Source organism: Ciconia boyciana, chromosome 4 (genome assembly GCF_034638445.1).
Source record: "Ciconia boyciana chromosome 4, ASM3463844v1, whole genome shotgun sequence".
NCBI classification, from domain to species: domain Eukaryota; kingdom Metazoa; phylum Chordata; class Aves; order Ciconiiformes; family Ciconiidae; genus Ciconia; species Ciconia boyciana.
Genome location: NC_132937.1, coordinates 8,616,015 through 8,643,996, shown reverse-complemented (window position 1 = coordinate 8,643,996; position 27,982 = coordinate 8,616,015). Strand labels below are relative to the sequence as shown.

The following is a 27,982-nucleotide window of genomic DNA, read 5'->3' as shown; positions in this document are numbered from 1 at the left end:
CATGTAGTATTGGACAAAGGTGTTTGAAAGTGACGAAACCCAGAAAAAAAAAAGAGGAGGTAGAGGATCAGCCCGAAGATTTGGGATTGCCCCCCACACACCCGCCATCACTATGCAAAAGAGATAGTGGCAGTGAGGAGGAAAAAGCGGCGGATGATTTTACTCTGGTTACCGCACGGACTCGGAGTAAAACTCAAAAAGCCCCGCAACTCCTGGCCCCATTGCGGGAGGTAATGGGGGTGGGAGGCCCGGCTAGAGTAAAAGTTCCTTTCTCCACTGCTGATTTAGATGCCTGAAAAGAGGCAGCTAGGAGATATTGAGATGACCCCTCTCGAGTGGCAAAACAATTTGAATTAATAATAAAGAACCAGGATCCTGATTGGACAGATGTAGATTTGATTTTGGAAGAATTGACCGAAACAGAAAAACAATTGGTATTAAAAACTGCTCAGACTCATGTGCAGGCCCAAATTACTGGGGGAACCTTACAGGGAAATGTGGACGATTACATTCCCCTGACTGACCCACATTGGGACCCCAATGATGGGTATGATTATAGGCTGTTAAGAAGATATCGAGATTGGATAAAACTGGGATTAGAGAATGCAATTCCAAAAGCTGTAAATTGGTCAGCATTATATGCTATCAAACAGGGGCAGAGGGAGACCCCTACCGAATTTCTGGATCAGTTAAGAAATGCCATGAGAAAATACACCACCCTAGATCCCTCCTCGGATGTGGGACAGCAACAGCTTGTCTCTATTTTGGGGGCAATCATCTACGGATATAAGAAAGAAGTTACAGAAACTAAAAGAACCGGAAATAAGGGACTTAGAGAAATTGCTTGAGGAGGCATGGAGAGTTTTTAGGAATCGGGAGGATGTGGATAGAGGAAAATTGACGAAAGTAATGGCGACAGCTATGGTGGCAGCCTTGGAACAGAGAGAAATGGTGAATAGAGGAGGATTTAGAGGACGAGGAAGAGGAAGGCTCTCTGAAAGTAGAGGAGGACTGGGGAATGTATTGGGAAAGAATCAATGTGCGTATTGTCGAGAGGAAGGACATTGGAGGAGTGAATGTCCAAGACTCAAAGGAACCCCGCAAGTCTTGATTGCTGGAGCAGAGGCCAATTGACGGGGACCTGGTGAATCTACCCTAGCAGATCCACTGGTTAAGATAAGGCTAGGGAGACAAGAGAAAGAAGTGGAATTCTTAGTAGACACAGGTGCTTCTTTCTCTGTTTTAAATCAAGAATTGATACCTGTGAGTAAAGACTTTGTGACTGTAGTGGGAGCTACTGGCCAACAGGAAAAGGCGTTCTTTCTAAAACCCCTTAATTTTAAATTAGGAAAACAGGCTGGGATACATCAGTTCTTATACTTGCCAAATTCCCCCAAATCATTGCTGGGCCGGGACCTATTAGAACAATGGAAGCAGAAATAGTCTTTAAACAGGGGACCATGGAATTAAAGGTGAAGGAAGACCAATTAATTGGAATTCTAAGCTTAGCCCTAATGTACCCTGAAAGGTTCGCTGCACCAATGCCCGAGATTGAAGAAATTATCAATCAGGTATACCCAGGAGTATGGTCTGCAGGAACCCCGGGAAGAGCAAGGAATGCCATACCCATAGTAGTAGAACTCAAGGAAGGAATAAGCCCGGTACGACAAAAACAATATCCCTTGAAGTTAGAAGATCAAAAACGGATAGAAGGCCCAATTAATAACTTTTTACAGCATGGACTGTTAGTGGAATGTGAATCAGAATATAACACCCCCATATTACCGGTAAAAAAGCCAGACGGGACTTACCGAGTAGTACAAGATTTAAGAGGGATAAATAAGATTGTTAAAGATTTATACCCTGTGGTGGCCAATCCTTATACTTTACTTACTAAATTACGAAATAATCAAGTATGGTTTACAGTATTAGATTTGAAAGATGCATTCTTCTGCTTGCCTCTGGCCAAGGAAAGCCAAAACCTATTGGCATTTGAATGGGAAAGTCCTACTACTGGTAGGAAAACCCAACTTACCTGGACAGTGTTACCCCAAGGTTTTAAGAACAGTCCAACCATCTTTGGGAACCAATTAGCACGAGAACTTGAGACATGGGATCCTCCCTCTAGAGACAGAACTCTTCTACAGTATGTGGATGATTTATTAATAGCAACTGAAACAAAGTCTGATTGTATTCAATGGACTATTAATTTGTTGAACTTTTTGGGCCTGAATGGGTATCGAGTCTCTCAACAGAAAAAGCTCAGATGGTGCGACAGCAAGTAACCTACCTTGGATACGAGCTATCTGGAGGACAACGAGAATTGGGAACGGAATGAAAAGAAGCCATCTGCAGAACCCCCCTCCCTCAAACGGTAAAGGAACTCAGGACCTTCTTGGGAATGGCAGGTTGGTGTCGATTATGGATTTACAATTATGGAATAATAGCAAAATCTTTGTATGAACTTTTGAAAAACAATCCCACTCAATTGATTTGGTCCAGAGAAGCTCAAAATGCATTCAAAACGCTTAAAAAGGAACTGATGAAGGCCCCAGCCCTGGGCCTACCTGACGTTACTAAACCCTTCTGGCTGTTTTCCCATGAAAAACAAGGTATAGCTCTGGGAGTCCTAGCTCAACGACTGGGACTCTACAAAAGAGCTGTGGCCTACTTTTCTAAGCAGCTTGACGAAGTAAGCAAAGGGTGGCCAGGGTGCCTACGAGCTGTGGCGGCTGTAGTACTAAATATCCAAGAGGCCCAGAAATTTACCTTGGGCCAAAAAAATCACAGTGCTGGTTTCACACACAGTATCAGCCGTACTAGAACAAAAAGGAAATCATTGGCTTTCTCCATCCTGATTTTTACAATACCAGGCTATTCTAGTTGAAGCAGACGATGTTAATATTGAAGTGACTAATGTTACGAACCCAGCTTCTTTCCTCAGTGGGGTGACATCTGAATCATTGATACATATTCTAGCAGACCAGATTTAAAAGAAGAACCCCTGGAAGATGCACAAGACTCCTGGTTCATGGATGGAAGCAGCTTCGTCCGACAAGGTATTCGAAAGGCTGGGTACGTGGTGACAACAGCAAGCAAAGTAATTGAATCTCAATCATTACCTGCTGGAACATCAGCTCAAAAGGCTGAAATTAGTGCCCTGACTAGGGCCCTGGAATTGGCAAAAGGGAAAAAGATAAATATATGGACAGACTCCAAATATGCCTTTGGAGTTGTCCACGCTCACGGAGCAATTTGGAAGGAACGAGGACTACTAACCGCACAAGGGAGACAGATCAAGCACGCTGAGGAAATCCTTCACCTATCAGAAGCAGTCCAACTGCCAACCAAAGTCACCATCATGCACTGCCAAGGACACCTGAAGGGTAACACTGACCAGGAAAAAGGTAACAGGTTGGCTGATTATGAGGCTAAACAGGAAGCGGAGAGAATGCAAAAGATTTTAACCTTAATTCCGGATAACAGAAGTAGGAGTCTAGGTGACCAAGAAAATGTTGAATATTCTAGGGCTGATAAAGAATTAATAGAAGAAATGGGAGGGCAGGTTCCCTCCAAAGGATGGGCCCACTTGAGTGATGGCAGAATTATAATTCCTGCCAAACAGGTATGGGGAGTCGTTAAAGAAGAAGACGATAAGACACGTTGGGGGGCAGATTCCCTGTATAAATTTTTAAATCAAAAATTAATAGGGAGAAATTTGTATACTACAGTTCAACAGGTGACACAGCAATGTGAAATATGTTTGAAAAATGATCCAAATACAGGTAACCGGGCACAATTAGGAAGTATTGGGAGAGGAAATGTACCAGGGAACCACTGGCAAATTGATTTCTCTGAACTTCCAAGAAAAGGGGGGTACAGATACTTATTGGTACTTACAGACACCTTTTCCGGATGGCCAGAGGCGTTCCCTTGTAGGACAAACAAAGCAAGAGAAGTAACTAAGGTATTATTAAATTAAATAATACCTTGATTTGGGGTACCTACGGTCATTTCATCAGATAGGGGTACACATTTTTGTGCAGAAGTAGTGCAACAGGTCAGCAAACTATTAGGAATCGATTGGCAATTACACACACCCTACAGACCACAAGCCAGCGGGCAAGTAGAAAAAAATGAACCACATGATAAAACAACAGATAGCTAAAATATGTCAAGAAGCAAACCTACATTGGTATCCAGCACTGCCTATTGCACTACTTTGGATACGTGTAAAACCTAGGGCCAAAGAAAATCTGAGCCCTTTTGAGACATTATATGGGAGGCCATATCAGGCCAAATATCAAGGGGAAGATTCGAATCAGCTGGGAAATAATTATTTACAAAATTATGTTATATCCTTAGGAAAACAATTGGAAAAGATTAATAAGACTGTTTTGGGAACCAGAGCAAAAGGGTTAAATCACCCGATCCACCCATTTAGCCCTGGAGATTGGGTTTATGTTAAGAATTTTTCAGGTGACCCATTGGAGGAGAAGTGGAATGGACCTTATCAGGTGTTGCTAACCACTTTCACTGCAATCAAGATTAAAGAGCCAGACAGCTTGGATCCATTACTCCTGAGTAAAGAAAGCTTCTGAACCACGATGGACCATCGAAAGTGTTGGAGATTTGAAATTACACTTATGATGACAACTTTATTGGCTTTAAGCTTATCAGTAGATGCTTGGAAGGAAAACCTGTATTATAATGCGATTCAGATGATAGCGAATGCCGCAGGGGCTAAGGGTTGTTGGATTTGTACTGCCCTACCGAGAGGTCACATGAGACTCCCTTTGTACGGCATAGGGTCGACTCATTGGAATTGTGACAATAATACTTGGCCTGAGTTTTGGAAAAGACAAGATGGAGGATATTGTAGTTATGATAATTCAAGCTATGGGATCGGACCAAGATTCGACCTACAGATACTAAAAAAATAACACCCAGATTCTAGTTAGCAATAATAGTTGCCTATGGAAGGCAAGATCCAATAATTGTCCGTGCTGCCCCCCCGACAACAAGTATCATAACTGTTCCTGTAGGAACGGGTGGAATGATTATTGGATCAACAAGACTGCGGTAGAAGTAGGAACTTGGAATTTGACGGGATTGAACGTGAAGCCTATAGCCCTACAAAGTGGGATGCCAGTAGAAATACATCGGTTGGACGGGTAAGCAAAGGATCATTTCATGGAGCTAATCTCACAGCCACCGAAGGACCCTGCAAACTACCCGATGGGTATTGGTGGCTGTGTGGTGATGGTATCAGCAGAAAGCGACTCCCTGCAGGATGGAAGGGAATGTGTACCATAGGTCATTTAGTTAGTCAGGATCGAATATATAATCAGTCCCAAATACCTAGGGGTATTTGGAGAACGTCCTGGAAACGGGCTAAGCGAGAAGACAACCCACTTGCAATTAGGGGAACAAAATTTCATAGCTTTGTTAGATGGTTCTTACCGTGGCTAGGAGTAAGCGAGCTAGAAAAGGCCGTAGTAAATATCTCCGCAGTTCTAGAGCGGATGGAAAATTTAACCATAAATACTATAAAAAATTTACAGACGGAAGTATCTTCCCTTAGTAAGGTTGTGTTGCAAAATCAAATGGCATTAGATTTATTGACTGCCAAAGAAGGAGGTGTATGTATGATCATTAATACCAGTTGCTGTGCATATATCAATAAAGATAAGCAGATAGAAGCAGATCTAAATGCACTCTGGGAGAAAGCACGAATATTCCAGGAAGTATCTTCGGATGATACTTCATTGGGGCTTTGAGATTTATGGGATAAATTGACTTCTTGGCTTCCCAACTTTGGATGGATGAAACAATTACTCATTGGATTGATTACTTTGGCGATTTTAGGAATATTTGTTTGTGTATTTCTTAAGTGTTTTCTTTGGTGTCACCGGAATTCAGCAGAGACGTACAGTGATTGGAAAAGAAACAAGATTAGGCATCAGGTAGAAACAGGAAGGTATTTTACTCAGACCCTTGAAAAGGATGAAATATTATGAATTTTGCAAGCATAAAATAATTAAGGATAACACCCTTTTAGGCCTAAAAGGGTGTTATCCTTAAAGGATTTGAAATATTTTACTAGTCATAGTTAAAGAGCCTTACTATTTTAAATAGTAATTTTATTGATTTTTATTGATGTTTCTGTAATAAGCTTCGTTTCAGAGGTAATAAGACTGTATATTGAGGACTGTAGCAAGTAAGCTACAAGTCCTCAAAAAGAAAAAGGGGAATGAAAGGGTTAAATCCCTGACAATCCCTGACTAAGACCTTACTGTGAGTTTCACTCGCATCCTTGTTCTCTTTTGTTCTCTTCCCCTGCAAAGATAGTTTTGGTTACCTGCTGAGCAGAGTTGATGATAGGACATTTCCTGTAACTTCTTACCTGATAGAACTAAACAGCTCGTTAGGCTTCCTAATTAAATCACTGATAACAGGAACTCAGGAGGTTTGTGCCAAAGATAAGCACCAAAGAACTAGCTTAAATCGACCCCCTTATGACATTCCAAGGCCCAAGGACTGATGAGCTAATTCAATGACTATATATGGACAAAGGAAGCCCAAAGTTCAACTAGTGGACAGCCTGAGGAACACTATGGACGACCACCGGGAGGGTGAAAAGACCCTAACCCTAATTTTACTGCGCATGCTTGGACTATGTAAATGAATTGCGGGAACTCATCACCATAAGACTGCCCTTTTCAGGAAATCTGATGAATATGTATCATTTTTCTGTATATGAACTGATGTGTTGTGCTAATCTGGCGGAGCACTTGTGGCGGAGTGATCCCCAGTGCTGCCCAGCGCTGCAATAAAGAATACCTGCTTAATAGTCATCCCGCCTACTGAGTTCTGATTTCGGCTTTTCACGGCAAGAAAGTGATAACGGCCCATACATTTTAATTCCAGTTGGTCCTCAAAGACAATTGGAAAAGTTTTTAATAGATACAGGAGCACAAATTTCACTATTAACACAAGATGCCGAGAAGCTGGGTGTACGACCCAGACGGCAAAGAGTTAAGATTACTGGCGTGAACGGAGTGAGTGTGCAGTGCCAAACCGCCAAGGTCAATTTATGGCTCCCGGGCGAGAAGCGCATGTCGAGTACTCGCTTTGCAATTAAAAATCACCATGAAAATATTTTAGGTTTCGATGTTTTAAACAGACGAACCTGGCACCTGCCGAATGGCAGCGTGTGGTCCTTCGGCTCAAACATCGATCCCAACCCCAGCAGAAGCCGGGAGGCTCCAGTGCGGGCACTGCGCACAGCCCCTGCACTTCCAGAGTCAAAAATCACTAACGTACCGCAATATCCCATTTCTGCTGCGGCACGAAATGGAATTTCTGAAGTCATAGCTGATTTGGAGAAACGACAAATTATCTCCAGAACGCACTCCCCATATAACTCACCTGTCTGGCCCGTCCGGAAACCAGACGGGAGGTGGCGTTTAACTGTCGATTATCGGCGCCTGAACACCAATACAGCCCCGCTCACAGCAGCTGTGCCAAACATTGCCAACTTAACAGCTACTTTGCAAGCAGCTGCACATCCCTGGATGGCAGCGCTAGATGTAAAGGATATGTTCTTTATGGTTCCCTTAAAGGAGGAGGATAAAGAGAAGTTTGCTTTCACTTGGGAGGGAATACACAGACTTTAACAGACTCCCACAGGGGTATAAACATTCACCCACGATTGCTCATGCCGCGCTTCCTGAACTTTTACAGTCTCACTCCCCCAAGATGTGAAACTGTACCAATATATAGATGATATTCTGATTGGAGGAACTTCCCCTGAAAAGGTTGGGGAAGCAGCAGCAGCAGTATGGCAAGCACTAAATAAAGCAGAAATTGAGATTCCACCTGGAAAATGTCAGGGACCAAGTAAAGAAGTAACATTTTTAGGTACTTGGTGGATAGCAGGCAGTGCAGTGATTCCTCCAGATACCTTAAGAAAAATTGAAGAGCTGCAAATGCCCCAATCAAGGAAGGTGTTACAACAATTAATGGGAACTTTAGGATATTGGAGGAAGCATGTACCTGGGTTTTCTATCACTTCCCGCCTGGATTTTTCTATCATTTCTATTGTTGCTGTAACCAGATGTAACCAAAATTATTAGTTCGTTCTTTTGTAACTAAGCAACATAGAGATAGGAGCAGGTTAGACAATGCTTTAATATTGTGTTTGTACACCTATGGCTATGGATATGCTACTATGCCCAAAGACAATAGGACGAGGAGTAGTATGGACATGCTGCTATGCTCCCAGTACAGCCCCAGCCCATCTTGACAAAGAGTCAAGGGTGGTTAGAATAATTGGTTTGTGTTAAGGGTGCCAAATCATTGTTAGGGACCACGCACCATGAAGAAGGGAAGCAAGTTACATAAGCAAGGTGGGATTGCGCATGTCCAGAAGAAGGGGTCAGCTAAAGGACACACCTGTACGACCACCAAGGACCACCAGAGACCCCCACGGAAGCCCCTTGGAGCTCAAGGATGCATGCGTAATGACCACACGAATATGATAATTAGTTCTGGGGAATAGAATGAATATGCATTATCATTCCAGGAAATTTGATGCATATGTATGTAACTGGACAATATAAGTTTCGGCTGATGTAACCTGTGGTATGCACGCTAGGTGGAACAATCCCCTGTGCATCCGGCGCCGTAATAAAGAATGCCTGCTTCTTAATACTACATTGGTGTTAAGGAGTTTGATTCCCGATTTCGGTGACATTGCCGTGAAAAGCCGAAATCAGTACTCAATAGTCGGGATGACTATTAAGCACGTATTCTTTATTGCAGCGCTGGGCAGCACTGGGGATCGCTCTGCCACAAGTGCTCCACCAGGTCAGCACAACACATCAGTTTATATACAGAAATATCATACATATTCATCAGATTTCCTGAAAAGGGCAGTCTTATGGTGATGAGTTCCCAGAATTCATTTACACAGTCCAAGCACGCGCAGTAAAATTAGGGTTAGGGTCTTTTCATCCTCCCGGTGGTCTTCCATAGTCTTCCTCACGCTGTCCACTAGTTGAACTTTGGGCTTCCTTTGTCCATATATAGTCATTGAATTAGCTCATCAGTCCTTGGGCCTTGGAATGTTACAAGGGGGTCGATTTAAGCTAGTTCTTTGGTGCTTATCTTTGGCACAAACCTCCTGAGTTCCTGTTATCGGTGATTTAATTAGGAAGCCTAACGAGCTTGCTCAAGGCCTGCTTAGTCCTATCAGGTAAGAAGTTACAGGAAATGTCCTATCATCAACTCTGCTCAGCAGGTAACCAAAACTATCTTTGCAGGGGAAGAGAACAAAAGAGAACAAGGATGCAAGTGAAACTCACAGTAAGGTCTTAGTCAGGGATTGTCAGGGATTTAACCCTTTCACTATCATACTCACTCTTACGGAAAGGCAAACCCTGGGAGTGGAAATTAGAACATAAAGAGGCAGTCAAAACTCTAACTGAAGAGTTAAAAACATATCAGTCACTGGGACCAGTACACCCCCGCGACCCTATTATAGCCAAATGGGGTTTCGCCGAACATGCTACTTACTGTAACCTGTTCCAAACTGGGCCCGATGGGCCAAAAAGACCTTTATTGTTTAGCTCAACTGCATTTAAAGAAACAGAACAACGATACTTTGAATGGGAAAAGGGACTTTTATCTTTAGCCCGAGCAGTTAAACAAGTTGAGAAAATACATCAGGGACAACCTGTGCAAACTAGAGGACCATTTAATTTACTAGAAGCAATCCTAAAGGGGACTGCTCCCCCAGAAGGAGTTGCACAAAAACCCACTGTCCGAAAATGGTATGCCTACCTAACAGGAGTTGCAGAAAATATGCAACTAACTGAAGGACACACTAAGGTTTCCAAATTGCAGATGCCCATAAACACAGACCCTTTAGCATTACAACAACCTTTTAAACCTTCACCCATTCTGGATGCACCACCCCTCACTGAGGGTACACCAACAGAAAACATTTGGTTTACAGATGCTTCAGCAAAAAGGGTAAATGGTAAATGGCAATATAAGGCCGTTGCATTAGATGTTACCACCGGCAAACAAGTAGTAGAAGAAGGTGAAGGCAGTGCACAAGTAGGAGAAATAAGAGCAGTTGTTTTGGCAGCACAGAATGGAGCAAAAATCATATATGTAGACTCTTATGCTGTGTGGGCCGGTGCCACACAGTGGCTCTGTCAGTGGGAAACCTTGAATTGGGAGGTAAATAGATCCCCAGTTTGGAGAAACAAAGATTGGCAATTATTACTAGATATAGCCAGGAAAACACCTTTCAAGATGGGATGGGTAAAAGCTCATGCTAAAGATAATCAACCAGCCACAAAGTGGAATCAAAAGGTAGATGAGCTAACTAAAATGAGGAAAATCACCTTAAATCCTGAGTGGTATCGATTGGGAGAATGGTTACATCAAAGCCTAGGCCACACAGGTAAAGAAGCACTTTACTTTGCTGCACAGAGTAAAGGCTGGCCTATAAACAGAAAATCTTGTGAAACTATTCTTACAGAATGTCCCCAGTGTAGATTAAAATTACAAGCAGATCATCCTGCTAAAGCACCACCTTTACATATCAATGAAGGGAAAGCTTTATGGTCTACATGGCAAATTGATTATATCGGACCATTCAAATCCTCTGCAGGATATCGATACATCCTCACAGGAGTGGAAGTAGTCTCCGGCTTGCTTATGGCGACTAAATGTCGGAAAGCCGATGGGCGAAATACAGTGCGAGGGCTATCATTTTGGTTCTCAAATCTACCTACTCCTGATGTTATCCAGAGTGATAATGGCTCACACTTTTCGTGTAAGGAAGTGCAAGATTGGGCAAAACAAGAGGGAATTAGATGGGTATTCCACACCCCATACTACCCTCAATCAAATGGGATGGTAGAAAGAGCTAATGGCTTATTGAAAAGGAGTCTCAAACCACAGGAAACTCAATGGGATACGAGACTTCCCAAAGTACTCCATCAATTAAATAATCGATATGGGCCTACTGGAAGCCCTGTAAGCCGAGCGTTCTTTGTAAAAACTGAGCTTAGCGCTCCACCTACTAGGAAAAGAGAATATCCAATGACATTACAGCCAGGACAGCCTGTGATGGTCAATTTACCATCCATCGGTACTGTGCCTATGACTTTAACTAAACCTCGTGGCCCACTTGCCTGGGAAGCTACTGATAGCAGTGGTGCAAAACACAGAATTAGTTCACGATGGATTTTTCCTTCTTCTTAATGGGGTAACCTGTTCGGACTGTCCCCACCGAAACAAGTCTCTGTTTTCTCTTACAGCACCCCACAGGATGGCAGATGGAAATGCTGTGTTTGTGTTACTATTCCAAACCCTAACAATGCTGCTCTTCTTAGCCTGTGGTCAAAGAACCCTAGAATGGCCATGGTCTCAAGCTCGTGTTAAGTACACTGGAAGTATGGGAATACACTCTAGTAAGGGAGATTTAAAGCTTTCCACCGTGGTCATGCACGGAACTGAAACATACTTAGAAAACGAATGGAGCTGGGATAAAGATGAAGCTGATGATAAAGTTCCCCGACTCCGAGGAACAGCAGGGAAAGAAATTAAAATAGGATGCCGGATGATCAATGGGTCTACCCATGAGAAGGCATCTCAGATTTCTGTGTACAACATTACATCAAACCCAATAGCCAAAGATACAAAACTTTGCGCCTCTGAAAGAGTGGACTGTTGGTACAATTTTACCTTAGTACAACCTGTTTTTGTAGTCTGCCTCTGGGCTCACCATAGCGTGGGATTATCCTTTAAATTTAAAATAGACATTATTGAGCCTAGCACAACATCCGCCCTGACTGTAAAGGATAAGAAAATTCTATCCCCACAGATTTCTGAAGTTGGACCGTACGTGATCAAAAATGCAGGCCAACAACAAGTGTTATTTAATCCATCATGGTCTCTTAAACGAGTAGAACTACTGATGCAAATTAATATGTCTGCAATCAAACCGACCTGTTCACCATTCCTAGGTACGTCCTATGCAGGATGGTTAGCATGGTTACATGGGCGAACCCTCACCTCTCCAAGACGAACAAAGAGAGATGTGACCGGTATCATAGGGACAGGATTGGGAGTCTTAAATAGTATCGATGCCGAAGTACTCGTAAACAAACTGAGCACAACAACAAGTGATTTAAACAAATTAGAACACCCATTGCGGTCTTCTCTATTAGCATTGGGAACTAACCAATGGCTCTTATCTGATATATTACCTCAGTGGAAAAGAATTAATGAAAGGGACCACCAACTGATTGTGGATGCACTTGGTGTAGCCCAAAACAATGTTTCTCTAGCTCTTAGTTGTATCCAAGCTCAACTGTGGATGCAATCTATGGTAGCAGCAATTATAAGAGAAGGTGAAGAGGGCACCTTGCCCACTGAAATTCGAAAGGTAATTTGGGATAATGCAACTAAATTTGAGAAAGAATTCCAATCCTGGTGGTATTTAGTCAATTTCACTTATGACCCAATCAACAATAAGGCCACAGCTTTTGTCTTAACAATACACAATGCTTCGGTATACACCATATACCCAATCATTGCGTTAGGATTAAATCACAATGGAACTATACTCTATCCGTTAGAACATAGAGTGTGGGCCCAACAAAACGGAAACAAATGGCAAACTGTTGATGTTAATGCATGCGTTGTACGGGAACAACAAGGATTTATTTGTGAGAGTAACACCATCAAAGCCCAAGACATTTGTCTTGACACTGAACAAAATGTTTGTCATTTTGAAATACATCCCGATGAAGCCCCTGAAACTGTACTTGTGTATACTGGAAAAGGATGTGTTTGTATGAGAACCATTTGTGATTTTATATTCGTAGATAACATTACTGTAGATACAAGCAATCGCTCAAATATTTGTGTTTGTAACTTTACTGAAATTGTGGGATGTGACTTCAATTATTCAGCTCCTGTTACGCCTTATCAATTGTTACAATCTAACTATACATTGAGTCGAGATTTATTGCCTACCCCCATCGGAATGAATCTTACATTGGTGAAGAAACTACTACAACACGATGACCTGTGTCAACTGCTAGAACGCATACGAAACAATGGACACAAAACTCTGATCACTGTTCATCATGATGCAGAAGAGATACACCATGTCTTGGAAAGAGTGAAGAAGGATGGAGAACACGATCGGTGGGAAACTCTTCTTGGATGGTCACCGACAGCAATGGGAATGTTTAATCTTATGCTTCACCCAGTTGTTATTTTACTAACTCTAACATTAGTGTGTCTATTGCTTATAATTATATTGTATATAAAGGTTTGGCACATGATAAAACAAATAACCCAACTTCAACCACCCAAAACATACAAATTAACGCATAACAAATAGCAGTGCTTCACTGTCTACTTACCGTGGATCTATAAGCGCACAAACTATCAATATACTATTTATGGCACAGAGGCAAGAGGTGACCGTACCACCACTCTGTGAAGGTAAGATGAATTGACTATAGTCACAGGGCGGAGTGTGGCAGTGTGCTCTGCCCCCTGCTCCCTGCACAAGCAGTAACCATCAGTGGGAGTCATCCTGATAGCTGCATCCAGCTTATGCTGGACCTTGAGGACAGATGGCAACAAAGTAGCCAAGGGCTGCCTGAAGCAGTGATCCAAACGTCTTGCTGATATGCAAATATGACCATAAGTCAATCATCTTACTCCTTAAATAGTGGACAGCCCAGGGCCCGTTGAGCTCTCCTGCATGCCAGGATCTCCCCTTGAACAGGGACACCTCTCAAGGTTACTCCTTGAGGTTGAGAGATTCCTTGCCGCAACAGATCCTCGGTAAGTGACTAATAGCATGCTAAACTTTGGAATCTTAGCTAAGTGATATAAAGGATTGATTACGCACATATAATCCTTTAGACATAAACCATTGACCAAGTCTGGGACTAGGACTGGATCTAGCCGCACCTAGACTCCTCTCTGAGAAGGAGTTTAGAAAGCAAGGGGATCCTTTTCCGAACCTCATACTCAACGGGAGGGTCTCCCTGACAGTTTTGTCTGACCCTGTCCTCTACACAGTAAATGATCAAGTGTACCTTGCCATCGAATCTTGTTAAACCACTGTCACATTGAACTTTGTTAACTCCCTATTCTGTATCAATAAACTATATTTTTACTTCTCTCTTGCGAGTGAAGTGCACTCTCACTCCATCCCCGACACTACTGCAACTATGATTATGACATCCTATCAGCTAGTAGAGCCCTTTCATTTCTATGCAATTAATACTTTAGCAACACTCAAATGACTGTTGCCCAAGTCCTGTAATAAAACTTACATGGATTGGACTAAAATGGGAGGGCGTGGGGTTCTTACTGTGATTTTAAAAAGTCATTTAATTTATTTTATTATTTTTTTAATATCCATCTTCTTAAAGATCTGAACTTTCTTTCAAAAATGCTGAAATCCAGCATTCCCAACATGTGAATTAATTCAAAGATAGAGATTTAACCAGAAAAGAGAATCATAATTTATGGTTTGCCACCTCCAAAAACATAATCAAAAAAAATAAGTGAATGCTGCATCCTATTTATGTTCTCCATCAATCCTCTTCACAAGTATCTGTTGCCTGTAGTCAACTACAGACACTTATTTTAAGTGATAATTACAATTCTGAATTAAAACCTTCAGAAAGCATGTTTGCTTACAGCAATTTAAATAAACTGTTTACCATAACATTAAAACTGCCTAATGTCAGAAATTAAATTGAATGACCACCAACAAGAAGTAGCAACACTGTATTAGAAACTTAGTAATAAACAGGCACTTTCAGACCACATTCAAATGTTCACATTTATTCTATTATTGAAATTTAAAACTGTAGGGAAGTATCTGTTCATACTGTAACCCACAATCCCCAACTTTTTGGCTTTTCTTCAGAATGTGCCTATTTTGAAGCTCTATTGATCCTACTAGAGAATATAAAAAATTAGGTTAATATTTTAGGCTATAACACCACTTTCACAAAACGCCCCATTCTAATTCCATTCTAATGCTATTTAATTTAAATTTTGGTAACTGAGTAATTATGTTCTCAAACATAATTGTTAAAAATTGGCAACATTATTCAGGCTTAATTAAGATCAAATCCAATATACTAAATATACTTCAGTTGGTACTAATTACATTAGCTTTCCTTTCAGAATGACAAATTCCCCATAGGTTTCAGTTTTATGAGTCATCTATCAAAATCAACACAGGATGACTGATGATGAGCATCATGAGGGGTGGGAAAAGAAATGCTTTTCCTCCCTCCTTTCCTCCTACCACTCCCCATACACATATGGGCACACACCATTGCTTCTCTGTGCGTTTATCCTTTTATCAAATTTGCTAAGTCAGTGTCATGACTCCATCACAGCCATCATTTTCTGTTCCAGTGAAAAATTTCTCTAAAAATAAATACACCATGGCTGTGAGCAGCCAAGAACAGAAGCTTTAACAGAAAAATACACAAAGGTTTCACATATCAGGGCCATCAATTACTAGAGTACTTCAAGGACTCCAGGGAGTCCTGCTCTTGAACCTTTTGAGACATAAATCTAATAAGTGAATAAATCCAACCTGACCTTGAGAACTAGGCCAAATTATGCCAAAGGGCAACTTCACTGCATTATTGTCTGCTTTTCCATTACAAGGGCATCCAGTGAGTACATCTGGAAAAGAACCTAAGAGGAACCAAGGCTGTCTGCCCAGAAAAACAAATAAAGACAGATATGCCTCTGTGCTAAAGTGAAAAACAGAAAAAAAAAAATTCACTAAATAGGTGGTTTGCAGGGCTATCACATTGTGAAATACAGACAAACTGCCCTCAGGATTTTTGATGGGATTGAGTTTAGAAAGGAAAAAGTAAATTGCTCAATTTCAGCTGGATAAAATCAGGAAGGAAGAAAAGAGATTTTAAACTGGAAGGCTAAAAAAAGCTTCAAACACATCAAATGAAACAATCAACACTACAGACAAAAATTGGGTCTTAACACTGCAATCAAAACAAGATGGGAAATATTTTGTAGTTGCTGAAACAAAAGGAGAAAAAAATGCTGTGCAAATAGAATGGGAAACATGAAAGAACTAACATCAGATTTAAGAACGATATAGAACATGGTTTTAGTTGCAACTAATTTCAGTCAACATCTGACAAAATAAATATTTTTGCACGAGAGCACAATACTTACGTAACTAATTTGAACAGAAGTAACAGTAATGGAAATGGTGTTTAATTAAAACTCGGTCCTTTGCAATCCCCATATTTATTTGTAAATAAGTATTTAATTTTTCCAGAATATCATTGAAGTCTCCATCACCATAATTGCATACAACTTCTGAAGTATTTAGAAATAAACAAAACAAAAACCCATTTAGTTTTCCTCTAAACAATATAATTACACATTTTTCATGCAACCTGATTTTGTCCTATGGAATTTTGCAGAGTCAGTTTAGGTCTACATACAACTAATTGCTGTGAAAACAGAGTATCTAGATATATAAACAAGTTTGACTACAATGGTTGCTTTCAAATGCCTATGAGAATTTGCTACGTAGGTGACCTGTAAGGACTGTAAATTTTATAAATCGTGTTCATACCTATTATTTTAGGTTTAATAGCCTGAAACAATATGGTTATTCATTTGAGAACAGATCCAAACCCTCCAAGAGTCAATGAACAGTCTTTCCATCAGTACCAATGATCTGAATCGGATCCACAGAGTAACCATATAGTTAGAATTTGATCAGCTACAATCACAGCCTTTTCTTCTCACCTGTTTCTTAAACACACTTCTTGAGTCTTTATGGGTAAGTATCACATCTGTGAGAAGCACATTTGAGTTCAACAGACCTGTGTATATGTCTGTAAAAAACTGTATATGTACAAAGTTCCATAGGTTTAGAGCTTCAGATTCAAAATGCTTTGAGGCAGGAAATCCCACCGTCTTTGTATTTGTATACTATCTAGCCCAAATGGCCCTAATCACTACTGTGACACTGGGATGCTAATGGATACAAAATATAATAAATAACATGAAAAAAAAAAACCCATTGAACTATATGCCTGCCCTCAACAAGATAAATCCTATTTCCACAACCCAGAGAAGTTCCAAATCCCTTAGTTTGAACAGAAATGCATACAGACCAATTTTCAGATGATCTTTCTTCTCCCAGCCAACCATTTCTTTATTTTTGCAGTTTATACTCCCCAGCAATGCTGATGAATTGCTCAACCATTAGCTAAAATGAGTTGTCAGTATTAAACTCCACCATATAAAAAGTTCCTTCACTAGAAAAGAGGTCAGATGTTCAATTCATTCTCCTCTAGAGAAACTTAAAACACACACATTACTGAATAAGAAATTCTAATTACACTACCATGCTCCATCTGACTAATCTCCTCCTAATCTTGGCCTAAGTGCTAGACTTCAAGGCACAAAACTGAGCATGCTAACATCTTCATAGAAAACTCATTTACTCTTTTGAGTTTGAAAAACTAAGACACTATTTTTGGACAAAGGTCCAAGTAAGTAGCCTGTAGGAAACAGGAACATGGCTGTACATCAATTGCTTTTGTAGTTCCATCTTAAATCTGTTCAGGTTAACTGAAGATTATAGTATTTTTCTACACACAAATACACATCCCTTGACACCTAAAACATGTTTACAATGCAGCTGTCGTTCCAAAAAGTAAGCCTCAAAGGTTAGAGAGATCTGAAGCTACAACCCATGTTCCCATCCCTACTCATGTCCACTTGCATGTGCAGGGGCAGAAAGTCAAGAGAATAACACACAACAGGGAGCCAACAGGCATATAACAGATGGAAGTGTCAGGGCATCGTGGAGCTGAAAAAATATCCAGTGCACTTAAACACGCAATTAAATCAACTCACACAGAATATACATATGTTTTAAGACTGATGAGATAAATTATACAGAACATTCTTACAGAAAACAAAATATTTGCCTACCTGTTTATGCATCTCTATATTCAACCCATAGGACATCTCATAATACTAAGAAGAAAATGGCTCTATTAGAACTTGCAATCATAAAAATAATTTGAAAATTCACTTTGAATCAAACATCATCTGTATAAAGACATACAGACCTAAAAACATTGACTAGCCTTGAAAAGCTCCCGGAATTTGAAAGAGCATCTTACAGCAACCTTTCCCTCCCCCCCCTCCTTTTTCGCTTTATCTACATTGCTTCTTATCAACTTCAAAGAACAGTCATAAAACAAGCAAAAAAAACCAACAAAAAAACCCCAAAACAAAACAAATCCATGAAACAACAATCCCCCCAAAAAACAGAGTTAAAGATTAGAAGCAGAGAAAACACACATAAAGTACTCAAGATTTTATTCCGTAGCACACATTAAAGATGCCAAAAAAGCCTAAAGTGCTTGAAACTAGACATAGAAATAGATCAGCAACCTTTAAAAGACTGGTTATTTGATGTTTTAAATTAAAAACACAAAAAAGATACAATTAAATTGTAGGGATGCAAAAAATAAAAGAACATGGAAACTCAGAGCCAAAACAGATGATCCGTTCTACAGATCTCTTGTTGTGCCTCAATATCGCAGGGAACTCAGTTCAGTGTGTAATGTTAGTACCAAGCAATTTCCAAGACTTCAGCACATCAGGCATGAAAAAGACAAATGCGAGCCTTAACATATACTTGTGCTCTTGGTAAAGTTTTTCAAGGTTATATTTACAAAAATAGTAAATAAGGGTGTTATTTGTCATGTACATATGGAAAACAGTTAATCCTTCACAGATGTACAAGAGAGCTGACAGCAAGAACTCCTCTGGAGACATCATGATCCATCATGTAATTATGTATTTATAGATTTCATTCTATGCAAGTTATTTAACCAGACAGGCCACAACCATCAAGGAAACCCCATTCACAGCTCAGATCCCTGACATTCTGAATTTAGTAAAACAATGAGCCAGCAGCCCAGAAGCAACAGTTCTAGGAAGTGGGCTTTGGGTTTATATATGGTTCACTCTCTTAACAGAAAACAGATTACCCCGAACTGTTTTACGAAGATATGATAGTTGGGAGAAGTCAGCAAAAGTGAAACCATCATCCCTAAAAAAGTTGTGCATGCCTTTTAAAGGGCTGACAAGTAATCTGCTAGCATTCTGAAGAAGTATCCCCAATTGCTTAAAACATTAAAAAGCAGATTCTGCACAGAAACTAATTGCTACAATCAAGTTATAAACCCCTGAAACAAAGAATTTATAATAGAAATATTGATGCAACCTTAACAGCAGCAGCACTACTATAATCTGTTTGCCTCCAGCAATTCAAACGCACGTTAGTTTCAGTATACCAAGCTAACAGACATTTTGAATTTGTTATGCAGCTTGCTTACCATGACATAATGTCGCTGTATCTCTGTTTTCTCACTAGCCAATTTTTCACATTCTAGCTTTAAACTGTTAAAAAAACCACAAACAAAGCCAAACACATGAGCACTTAGTAATGCAAAATTGACTTTCTTCTGAGCACAGGTTTACTCCCCCTTTCAATCATTTCTTCAACATACAAATAAAAAAAATCTAAAGAAAATCTACATTCCAGCTCTTACTTAGGAGTTCAGGGCAGGGTTCATCCTTTTCCTCTTTCAAGTGATTTTGTGCAACATCCTCATCTCTTAAGTGAACTGGTGACCCCGTACAATAGTACAAAGGAAAATATTTTTCACTGACAAAAAAATCCACTGGTTCACAGAAAATGCACACACTGGTTCATAACTATAGCACTACAGCTTGAGAAGCCACTTACAAATCCATAATTTAGTTCTTGGAGTTTTTATTTAAATAAACTTTAGAAACACCTCTTGTTTTCATTCAACCCACAGAGGAATCAAATATGTATCACCACTTAAAGAAGCAATAAGTTGCTGGGTTTTGTTGTTTGTTTTTTTTCCCTGTTACTGATGACAGAACTGCAAGAAAAATACTATGGTTAGTTTAAGGGATACTGCAGTAAACATCAAGACCTCTGTTGACTTTTTTGTTTTCAGAAGCACACTGAACAATCCTGCGAAAAGTCATTTGACACTTTGAGAATATAATGTTCTCCAACTGAAGGATAATGAAACAGCTCACTAGCTACACTTCCAGGTTATCAACACTTGACATATCAGTGAAAGGCATGAGGGACCCAAGTCAAGACAAGATGGGCACCCTTAGCGGCATTTTGAAGAAAAGCAGAGGATGAGCCCAGCTAGACACATACTTTTCCTCTGTCCACTAAAAAAAAAAAAAAAATTAGAAAGAGAGCATGTGTGTGTGGAGGGGAGGGAATCTACTTCCATCATTCAGTACCTGGCTCTAAGTGAGAGCCTTTCGCCCTGGAGGACCAGGTGCTGCTGGAAATAGGTAGCAGCAGGTTTCAGAGGAGGAGGTACAGCCTCGCTAGGGTGACTGGTCCCCTGTGCACCTTGGGGACTCAGCCAGAAGGGCCTCTGGCACCCCCACACCACCACCTCTTCGGGGAGCCGGGGGAGGGAGGGAGAGGGGATTGGCAAGAGCCCAGCAAACACGAGACTCGGGGAAAGTAAACATCATTACCTGTGGTACTGAGCCTGCAAAAACTGAAACAACTTAATCCGATCGCAGGATTCAGAAATGGTGAATTTAAAAGGCTGAGCAGGCTGATGAGGAGCCTGAAATCAATCAGCAGAGGATCTTTTAATCACCCTCCCGTCTCACCCGCTCCGGGCCGCGTCCCCCCCACCGGCACCCGGAGCTCCCCCAAACGTGATCGTCCCTCCAGACACCCCGGAGGCGCAGCCACCCCCGGCACATGCCCTAGGGGTGGCGGCGGCGACTAGACGCCCGCAGTGCCCCGGGCTCCCCGCCCCGACAGAGCTGCCGCCGCTAGCTCTATCCCACCGGGACACCCCCTCCTCCGAAACAGCCGAGCCCTTGGGATGGGGGGGGGGAAGCCGTCTAGAATGAGGGTAACTCTTAAGGAGCCGACCCCCATCCCAGAGCGGCGCCATGGACAACAATAAGAAAATGGCTACAACTCCACGGTATCACCACCGCTCCGCGCCACTGCGCTTCCTCCAGGGGCCCACCACCGCCACTCACCGGGTGCCGTGTCTGCGGGTACATCTTGCTCAGGTCGCGGATCATCCACGCCGCTCAGGAGGCCTTGGCAGCCGGAGCAGCGGGGCTAAGGGCGCGGCGACGAGCAGGGGCGCCCCGGCCCCGCCGCCCCGAGGCTGGTAGGGCACCCCCAGCAACATCAAGACGCGGCGGTGGTGGCATCCCCGGCTCGCGGGGGTCGCTGCCACATTCCCCGGAGCCGGACAGCGCCGAGTACCACCACTCCGATAGCTCCGGCAGGCTGGGAACCCCGTGTGGCGACGGCGACGGATAAAAAGGAAGGCGGGGGAGAAAAAAACCCTTCCGCTGGCACCGGTATGTGCTTTTCCCAGCGATCCTCTCTCAGTTTTTTTTTCCCTTCTGCAAACTTTTATTGGTCTCGGTTGTTATCCCTCCTACACGCGTTCGAGGAAAAACAGAAGGAAAAAAAAAAAAAGAAACAAACCCCTCCTTTCTTTACTAGGACGAGAGCAGGTCCTGGGCTGTGTTGCCGTGAAAAGCCGAAATCAGTACTCAATAGTCGGGATGACTATTAAGCACGTATTCTTTATTGCAGCGCTGGGCAGCACTGGGGATCGCTCCGCCAGGTTAGCACAACACATCAGTTCATATACAGAAAAATCATACATATTCATCAGATTTCCTGAAAAGGGCAGTCTTATGGTGATGAGTTCCCGCAATTCATTTACATAGTCCAAGAACGCGCAGTAAAATTAGGGTTAGGGTCTTTTCACCCTCCCGGTGGTCTTCCATAGTCTTCCTCACGCTGTCCACTAGTTGAACTTTGGGCTTCCTTTGTCCATATATAGTCATTGAATTAGCTCATCAGTCCTTGGGCCTTGGAATGTTACAAGGGGGTCGATTTAAGCTAGTTCTTTGGTGCTTATCTTTGGCACAAACCTCCTGAGTTCCTGTTATCGGTGATTTAATTAGGAAGCCTAACGAGCTTGCTCAAGGCCTGCTTAGTCCTATCAGGTAAGAAGTTACAGGAAATGTCCTATCATCAACTCTGCTCAGCAGGTAACCAAAACTATCTTTGCAGGGGAAGAGAACAAAAGAGAACAAGGATGCGAGTGAAACTCACAGTAAGGTCTTAGTCAGGGATTGTCAGGGATTTAACCCTTTCATTCCCCCTTTTCTTTTTGAGGGCTTGTAGCTTACTTGCTACAGTTGTCACCGAAATCGGGAATCAAACTCCTTAACACCAATGTAGTATTAAGAAGCAGGCATTCTTTATTACGGCGCCGGATGCACGGGGGATCGTTCCACCTAGCGTGCATACCGCAGGTTACATCAGCCGAAACTTATATTGTCCAGTTACATACATATGCATCAAATTTCCTGGAATGATAATGCATATTCATTCTATTTCCTGGAACTAATTATCATATTTGCGTGGTCATTACGCATGCCTCCTTGAGCTCCGAGGGGCTTCCGTGGGGGTCTCTGGTGGTCCTTGGTGGTCGTACAGGTGTGTCCTTTAGTTGACCCCTTCTTCTGGACATGCACAATCCCACCTTGCTTATGTAACTTGCTCCCCTTCTTCATGGTGCATGGTCCCTAACAATGATTTGGCACCCTTAACACAAACCAATTATTCTAACTACCCTCGACTCTTTGTCAAGATGGGCTGGGGCTGTACTGGGAACACAGCAGCATGTCCGTACTACTCCTTGTCCAATTGTCTTTGGGCATAGTAGCATATCCATAGCCATAGGTGTAGAAACACAATATTAAAGCATTGTCTAACCTGCTCCTATCTCTATGTTGCTTAGTTACAAAAGAACAAACTAATAATTTTGGTTACATCTGGTTACACAGTCCTCAATATACAGTCTTATTATGTCTGAAACGAAGCTTATTACAGAAACATCAATAAAAATCAATAAAATTACTATTTAAAATAGTAAGGCTCTTTAACTATGACTAGTAAAATATTTCAAATCCTTTAAGGATAACACCCTTTTAGGCCTAAAAGGGTGTTATCCTTAATTATTTTATGCTTGCAAAATTCATAATATTTCATCCTTTTCAAGGGTCTGAGTAAAATACCTTCCTGTTTCTACCTGATGCCTAATCTTGTTTCTTTTCCAATCACTGTACGTCTCTGCTGAATTCCGGTGACACCAAAGAAAACACTTAAGAAATACACAAACAAATATTCCTAAAATCGCCAAAGTAATCAATCCAATGAGTAATTGTTTCATCCATCCAAAGTTGGGAAGCCAAGAAGTCAATTTATCCCATAAATCTCAAAGCCCCAATGAAGTATCATCCGAAGATACTTCCTGGAATATTCGTGCTTTCTCCCAGAGTGCATTTAGATCTGCTTCTATCTGCTTATCTTTATTGATATATGCACAGCAACTGGTATTAATGATCATACATACACCTCCTTCTTTGGCAGTCAATAAATCTAATGCCATTTGATTTTGCAACACAACCTTACTAAGGGAAGATACTTCCGTCTGTAAATTTTTTATAGTATTTATGGTTAAATTTTCCATCCGCTCTAGAACTGCGGAGATATTTACTACGGCCTTTTCTAGCTCGCTTACTCCTAGCCACGGTAAGAACCATCTAACAAAGCTATGAAATTTTGTTCCCCTAATTGCAAGTGGGTTGTCTTCTCGCTTAGCCCGTTTCCAGGACGTTCTCCAAATACCCCTAGGTATTTGGGACTGATTATATATTCGATCCTGACTAACTAAATGACCTATGGTACACATTCCCTTCCATCCTGCAGGGAGTCGCTTTCTGCTGATACCATCACCACACAGCCACCAATACCCATCGGGTAGTTTGCAGGGTCCTTCGGTGGCTGTGAGATTAGCTCCATGAAATGATCCTTTGCTTACCCGTCCAACCGATGTATTTCTACTGGCATCCCACTTTGTAGGGCTATAGGCTTCACGTTCAATCCCGTCAAATTCCAAGTTCCTACTTCTACCGCAGTCTTGTTGATCCAATAATCATTCCACCCGTTCCTACAGGAACAGTTATGATACTTGTTGTCGGGGGGGAGCGGCACGGACAATTATTGGATCTTGCCTTCCATAGGCAACTATTATTGCTAACTAGAATCTGGGTGTTATTTTTTTAGTATCTGTAGGTCGAATCTTGGTCCGATCCCATAGCTTGAATTATCATAACTACAATATCCTCCATCTTGTCTTTTCCAAAACTCAGGCCAAGTATTATTGTCACAATTCCAATGAGTCGACCCTATGCCGTACAAAGGGAGTCTCATGTGACCTCTCGGTAGGGCAGTACAAATCCAACAACCCTTAGCCCCTGCGGCATTCGCTATCATCTGAATCGCATTATAATACAGGTTTTCCTTCCAAGCATCTACTGATAAGCTTAAAGCCAATAAAGTTGTCATCATAAGTGTAATTTCAAATCTCCAACACTTTCGATGGTCCATCGTGGTTCAGAAGCTTTCTTTACTCAGGAGTAATGGATCCAAGCTGTCTGGCTCTTTAATCTTGATTGCAGTGAAAGTGGTTAGCAACACCTGATAAGGTCCATTCCACTTCTCCTCCAATGGGTCACCTGAAAAATTCTTAACATAAACCCAATCTCCAGGGCTAAATGGGTGGATCGGGTGATTTAACCCTTTTGCTCTGGTTCCCAAAACAGTCTTATTAATCTTTTCCAATTGTTTTCCTAAGGATATAACATAATTTTGTAAATAATTATTTCCCAGCTGATTCGAATCTTCCCCTTGATATTTGGCCTGATATGGCCTCCCATATAATGTCTCAAAAGGGCTCAGATTTTCTTTGGCCCTAGGTTTTACACGTATCCAAAGTAGTGCAATAGGCAGTGCTGGATACCAATGTAGGTTTGCTTCTTGACATATTTTAGCTATCTGTTGTTTTATCATGTGGTTCATTTTTTCTACTTGCCCGCTGGCTTGTGGTCTGTAGGGTGTGTGTAATTGCCAATCGATTCCTAATAGTTTGCTGACCTGTTGCACTACTTCTGCACAAAAATGTGTACCCCTATCTGATGAAATGACCGTAGGTACCCCAAATCAAGGTATTATTTAATTTAATAATACCTTAGTTACTTCTCTTGCTTTGTTTGTCCTACAAGGGAACGCCTCTGGCCATCCGGAAAAGGTGTCTGTAAGTACCAATAAGTATCTGTACCCCCCTTTTCTTGGAAGTTCAGAGAAATCAATTTGCCAGTGGTTCCCTGGTACATTTCCTCTCCCAATACTTCCTAATTGTGCCCGGTTACCTGTATTTGGATCATTTTTCAAACATATTTCACATTGCTGTGTCACCTGTTGAACTGTAGTATACAAATTTCTCCCTATTAATTTTTGATTTAAAAATTTATACAGGGAATCTGCCCCCCAACGTGTCTTATCGTGTTCTTCTTTAACAACTCCCCATACCTGTTTGGCAGGAATTATAATTCTGCCATCACTCAAGTGGGCCCATCCTTTGGAGGGAACCTGCCCTCCCATTTCTTCTATTAATTCTTTATCAGCCCTAGAATATTCAACATTTTCTTGGTCACCTAGACTCCTACTTCTGTTATCCGGAATTAAGGTTAAAATCTTTTGCATTCTCTCCGCTTCCTGTTTAGCCTCATAATCAGCCAACCTGTTACCTTTTTCCTGGTCAGTGTTACCCTTCAGGTGTCCTTGGCAGTGCATGATGGTGACTTTGGTTGGCAGTTGGACTGCTTCTGATAGGTGAAGGATTTCAACAAATTAATAGTCCATTGAATACAATTAGACTTTGTTTCAGTTGCTATTAATAAGTCATCCACATACTGTAGAAGAGTTCCGTCTCTGGAGGGAGGATCCCATGTCTCAAGTTCTCGTGCTAATTGGTTCCCAAAGATGGTTGGACTGTTCTTAAAACCTTGGGGTAACACTGTCCAGGTAAGTTGGGTTTTCCTACCAGTAGTAGGACGTTCCCATTCAAATGCAAATAGTTTTTGTCTCTCCTTGGCCAGAGGCAAGCAGAAGAATGCATCTTTCAGATCTAATACTGTAAACCATACCTGATTATCGCGCAATTTAGTACATAAAGTATAAGGATTGGCCACCACAGGGTGTAAATCTTTAAAATTGAGGGGTTTTAGAAAGAACACCTTTTCCTGTTGGCCAGTAGCTCCCACTATAGTCACAAAGTCTTTACTCACAGGTATCAATTCTTGATTTAAAACAGAGAAAGAAGCACCTGTGTCTACCAAGAATTCTACTTCTTTCTCTTGTCTCCCCAGTCCTCCTCTACTTCCAGAGAGCCTTCCCCTTCCTCGTCCTTTAAATCCTCCTCTATTCACCTTTCCTCTCTGTCCAAAGGCTGCCACCGTGCGGCGGGAGGTTAACACCACAACCCTTCTGCCACTCCAGGCGATTCCGCAAAATAAAAAAACATATCCGCATACATAACCTCATCCCATTTTCCTTCTCTCCGTAAGAACAACATTAACTACAATATAGTATTATAATTTAAAGATCCGTTAAAGGGCCATTTTTCACCATCTTCTAATTTGTACAGGGGCCACCACCGATTACAATATTTGATGAGTGTTTTCTTATTCACACTCCCACCTGGTTGTCCCCCTATCTCTTTCCAATGTGCTAAGATACATCCTAGGGGGCTTTTCTTTACAAGACCACCACTTTGCTGTCCCCCCATTCTACCTTATTGATTCTGTACTTCTGTTATTCTCCCACAGATTATTTTAATAACCTCAACCTGTCGCGCTTTATCCTCCCACTCTGACCACGTTCCACAATTCTCACATTGGATATCTCATCCAAATACAACCCATAAATTTTGGTCACAAATAAAACAATTCACGAGGAAAAGCGGTTCACATTCATTTTCAGGATGAGACACACAGGTCTCCAGGTTTTCCACACTCACTTTGCAGTCACACCGCGTCTCAGTCACTCACCAGTCACACCAGAGTTAACTCAGCTCATTCACACTTAGTTGCCGATTTCGCAGTGCCTAACGAATATATCCAAATTCGATATCAATAAACCAATATCCAAGTTCGGTGCCAGTAAATCCGTATCGCCAACAGTACAAACTCACGCGGGTTTCATAAGTGTACCAATACCAAAAGGCATGTTATTGCAGAAGTACAAGGCTTAACCCCTGCCTGTACCAATGTACTAAATACCAAATGTATACCCTCAGGCACTAGTAGCCTGGTATACGGCGCTCAGCATAGGACGTCTCCTACGACTTACGAGAACCTTCCTAATGACCGGTCCCAAATTCCAAAACAGAAAAGATTTAAAGAATACCTTTTTTCCTTTAGATGGTCCTTGTCTGCTCCCGCAGTGATCCGATTGAGGCGAGGAGTCCCTCCGGGAAATCCCGGGGGTACCCTAGGGAGTCCCGTTCTCAGCGGGTCCTGCAACAGAGCAGAGCGGGTCCCATCTGGGGTGCCAAATTGTTGCCATGAAAAGCCGAAATCAGGACTCAATAGTCGGGATGACTATTAAGCAGGTATTCTTTATTGCAGTGCTGGGCAGCACTGGGATCGCTCTGCCACAAGTGCTCCGCCAGGTTAGCACAACACATCAGTTCATATACAGAAAAATCATACATATTCATCAGATTTCCTGAAAAGGGCAGTCTTATGGTGATGAGTTCCCGCAATTCATTTACATAGTCCAAGCATGCGCAGTAAAATTAGGGTTAGGGTCTTTTCATCCTCCCGGTGGTCTTCCATAGTCTTCCTCAGGCAGTCCACTAGTTGAACTTTGGGC

At 41.8% G+C, this 27,982-nt stretch overlaps 3 protein-coding genes across 15 annotated transcripts in view; 1 reads left to right on the top strand and 2 right to left on the bottom strand.

Annotated features, from left to right (window-relative positions):
• LOC140650666 (transducin-like enhancer protein 4) overlaps positions 1-21,787 on the bottom strand; it is a 104,567-nt gene extending 82,780 nt beyond the window's left edge. For 3 of the 13 annotated variants that reach the window (XR_012042116.1, XM_072859319.1, XM_072859322.1), the window contains exons 1-4: positions 21,211-21,785; positions 20,686-20,780; positions 19,482-19,545; positions 18,064-18,108 (exon numbers count right to left, since the gene is read on the bottom strand). Coding sequence is in view for 6 of the 13 variants with exons in the window: in XM_072859319.1 (XP_072715420.1) it covers positions 18,064-18,108; positions 19,482-19,545; positions 20,686-20,780; positions 21,211-21,255 (249 nt within the window). In the remaining 7 variants the exon portion in view is untranslated. Of the gene's footprint in view, positions 1-16,281; positions 16,429-18,063; positions 18,109-19,481; positions 19,546-20,685; positions 20,781-21,210 lie in introns of all 13 variants that reach the window. The other 10 variants (XR_012042118.1, XR_012042117.1, XM_072859320.1 and 7 more) reach the window with 5 other exon arrangements.
• On the top strand, positions 1,461-6,020 carry LOC140650712 (endogenous retrovirus group V member 2 Env polyprotein-like). The gene is given in 2 exon segments (XM_072859416.1): positions 1,461-1,571; positions 5,142-6,020. Coding segments are annotated over 2 exon segments (990 nt in total).
• Positions 21,788-23,240: 1,453 nt separating the features above from the next.
• On the bottom strand, positions 23,241-25,900 carry LOC140650787 (endogenous retrovirus group V member 2 Env polyprotein-like). The gene is given in 2 exon segments (XM_072859543.1): positions 23,241-24,184; positions 25,855-25,900. Coding segments are annotated over 2 exon segments (990 nt in total).
• Positions 25,901-27,982: the final 2,082 nt, after the last annotated feature.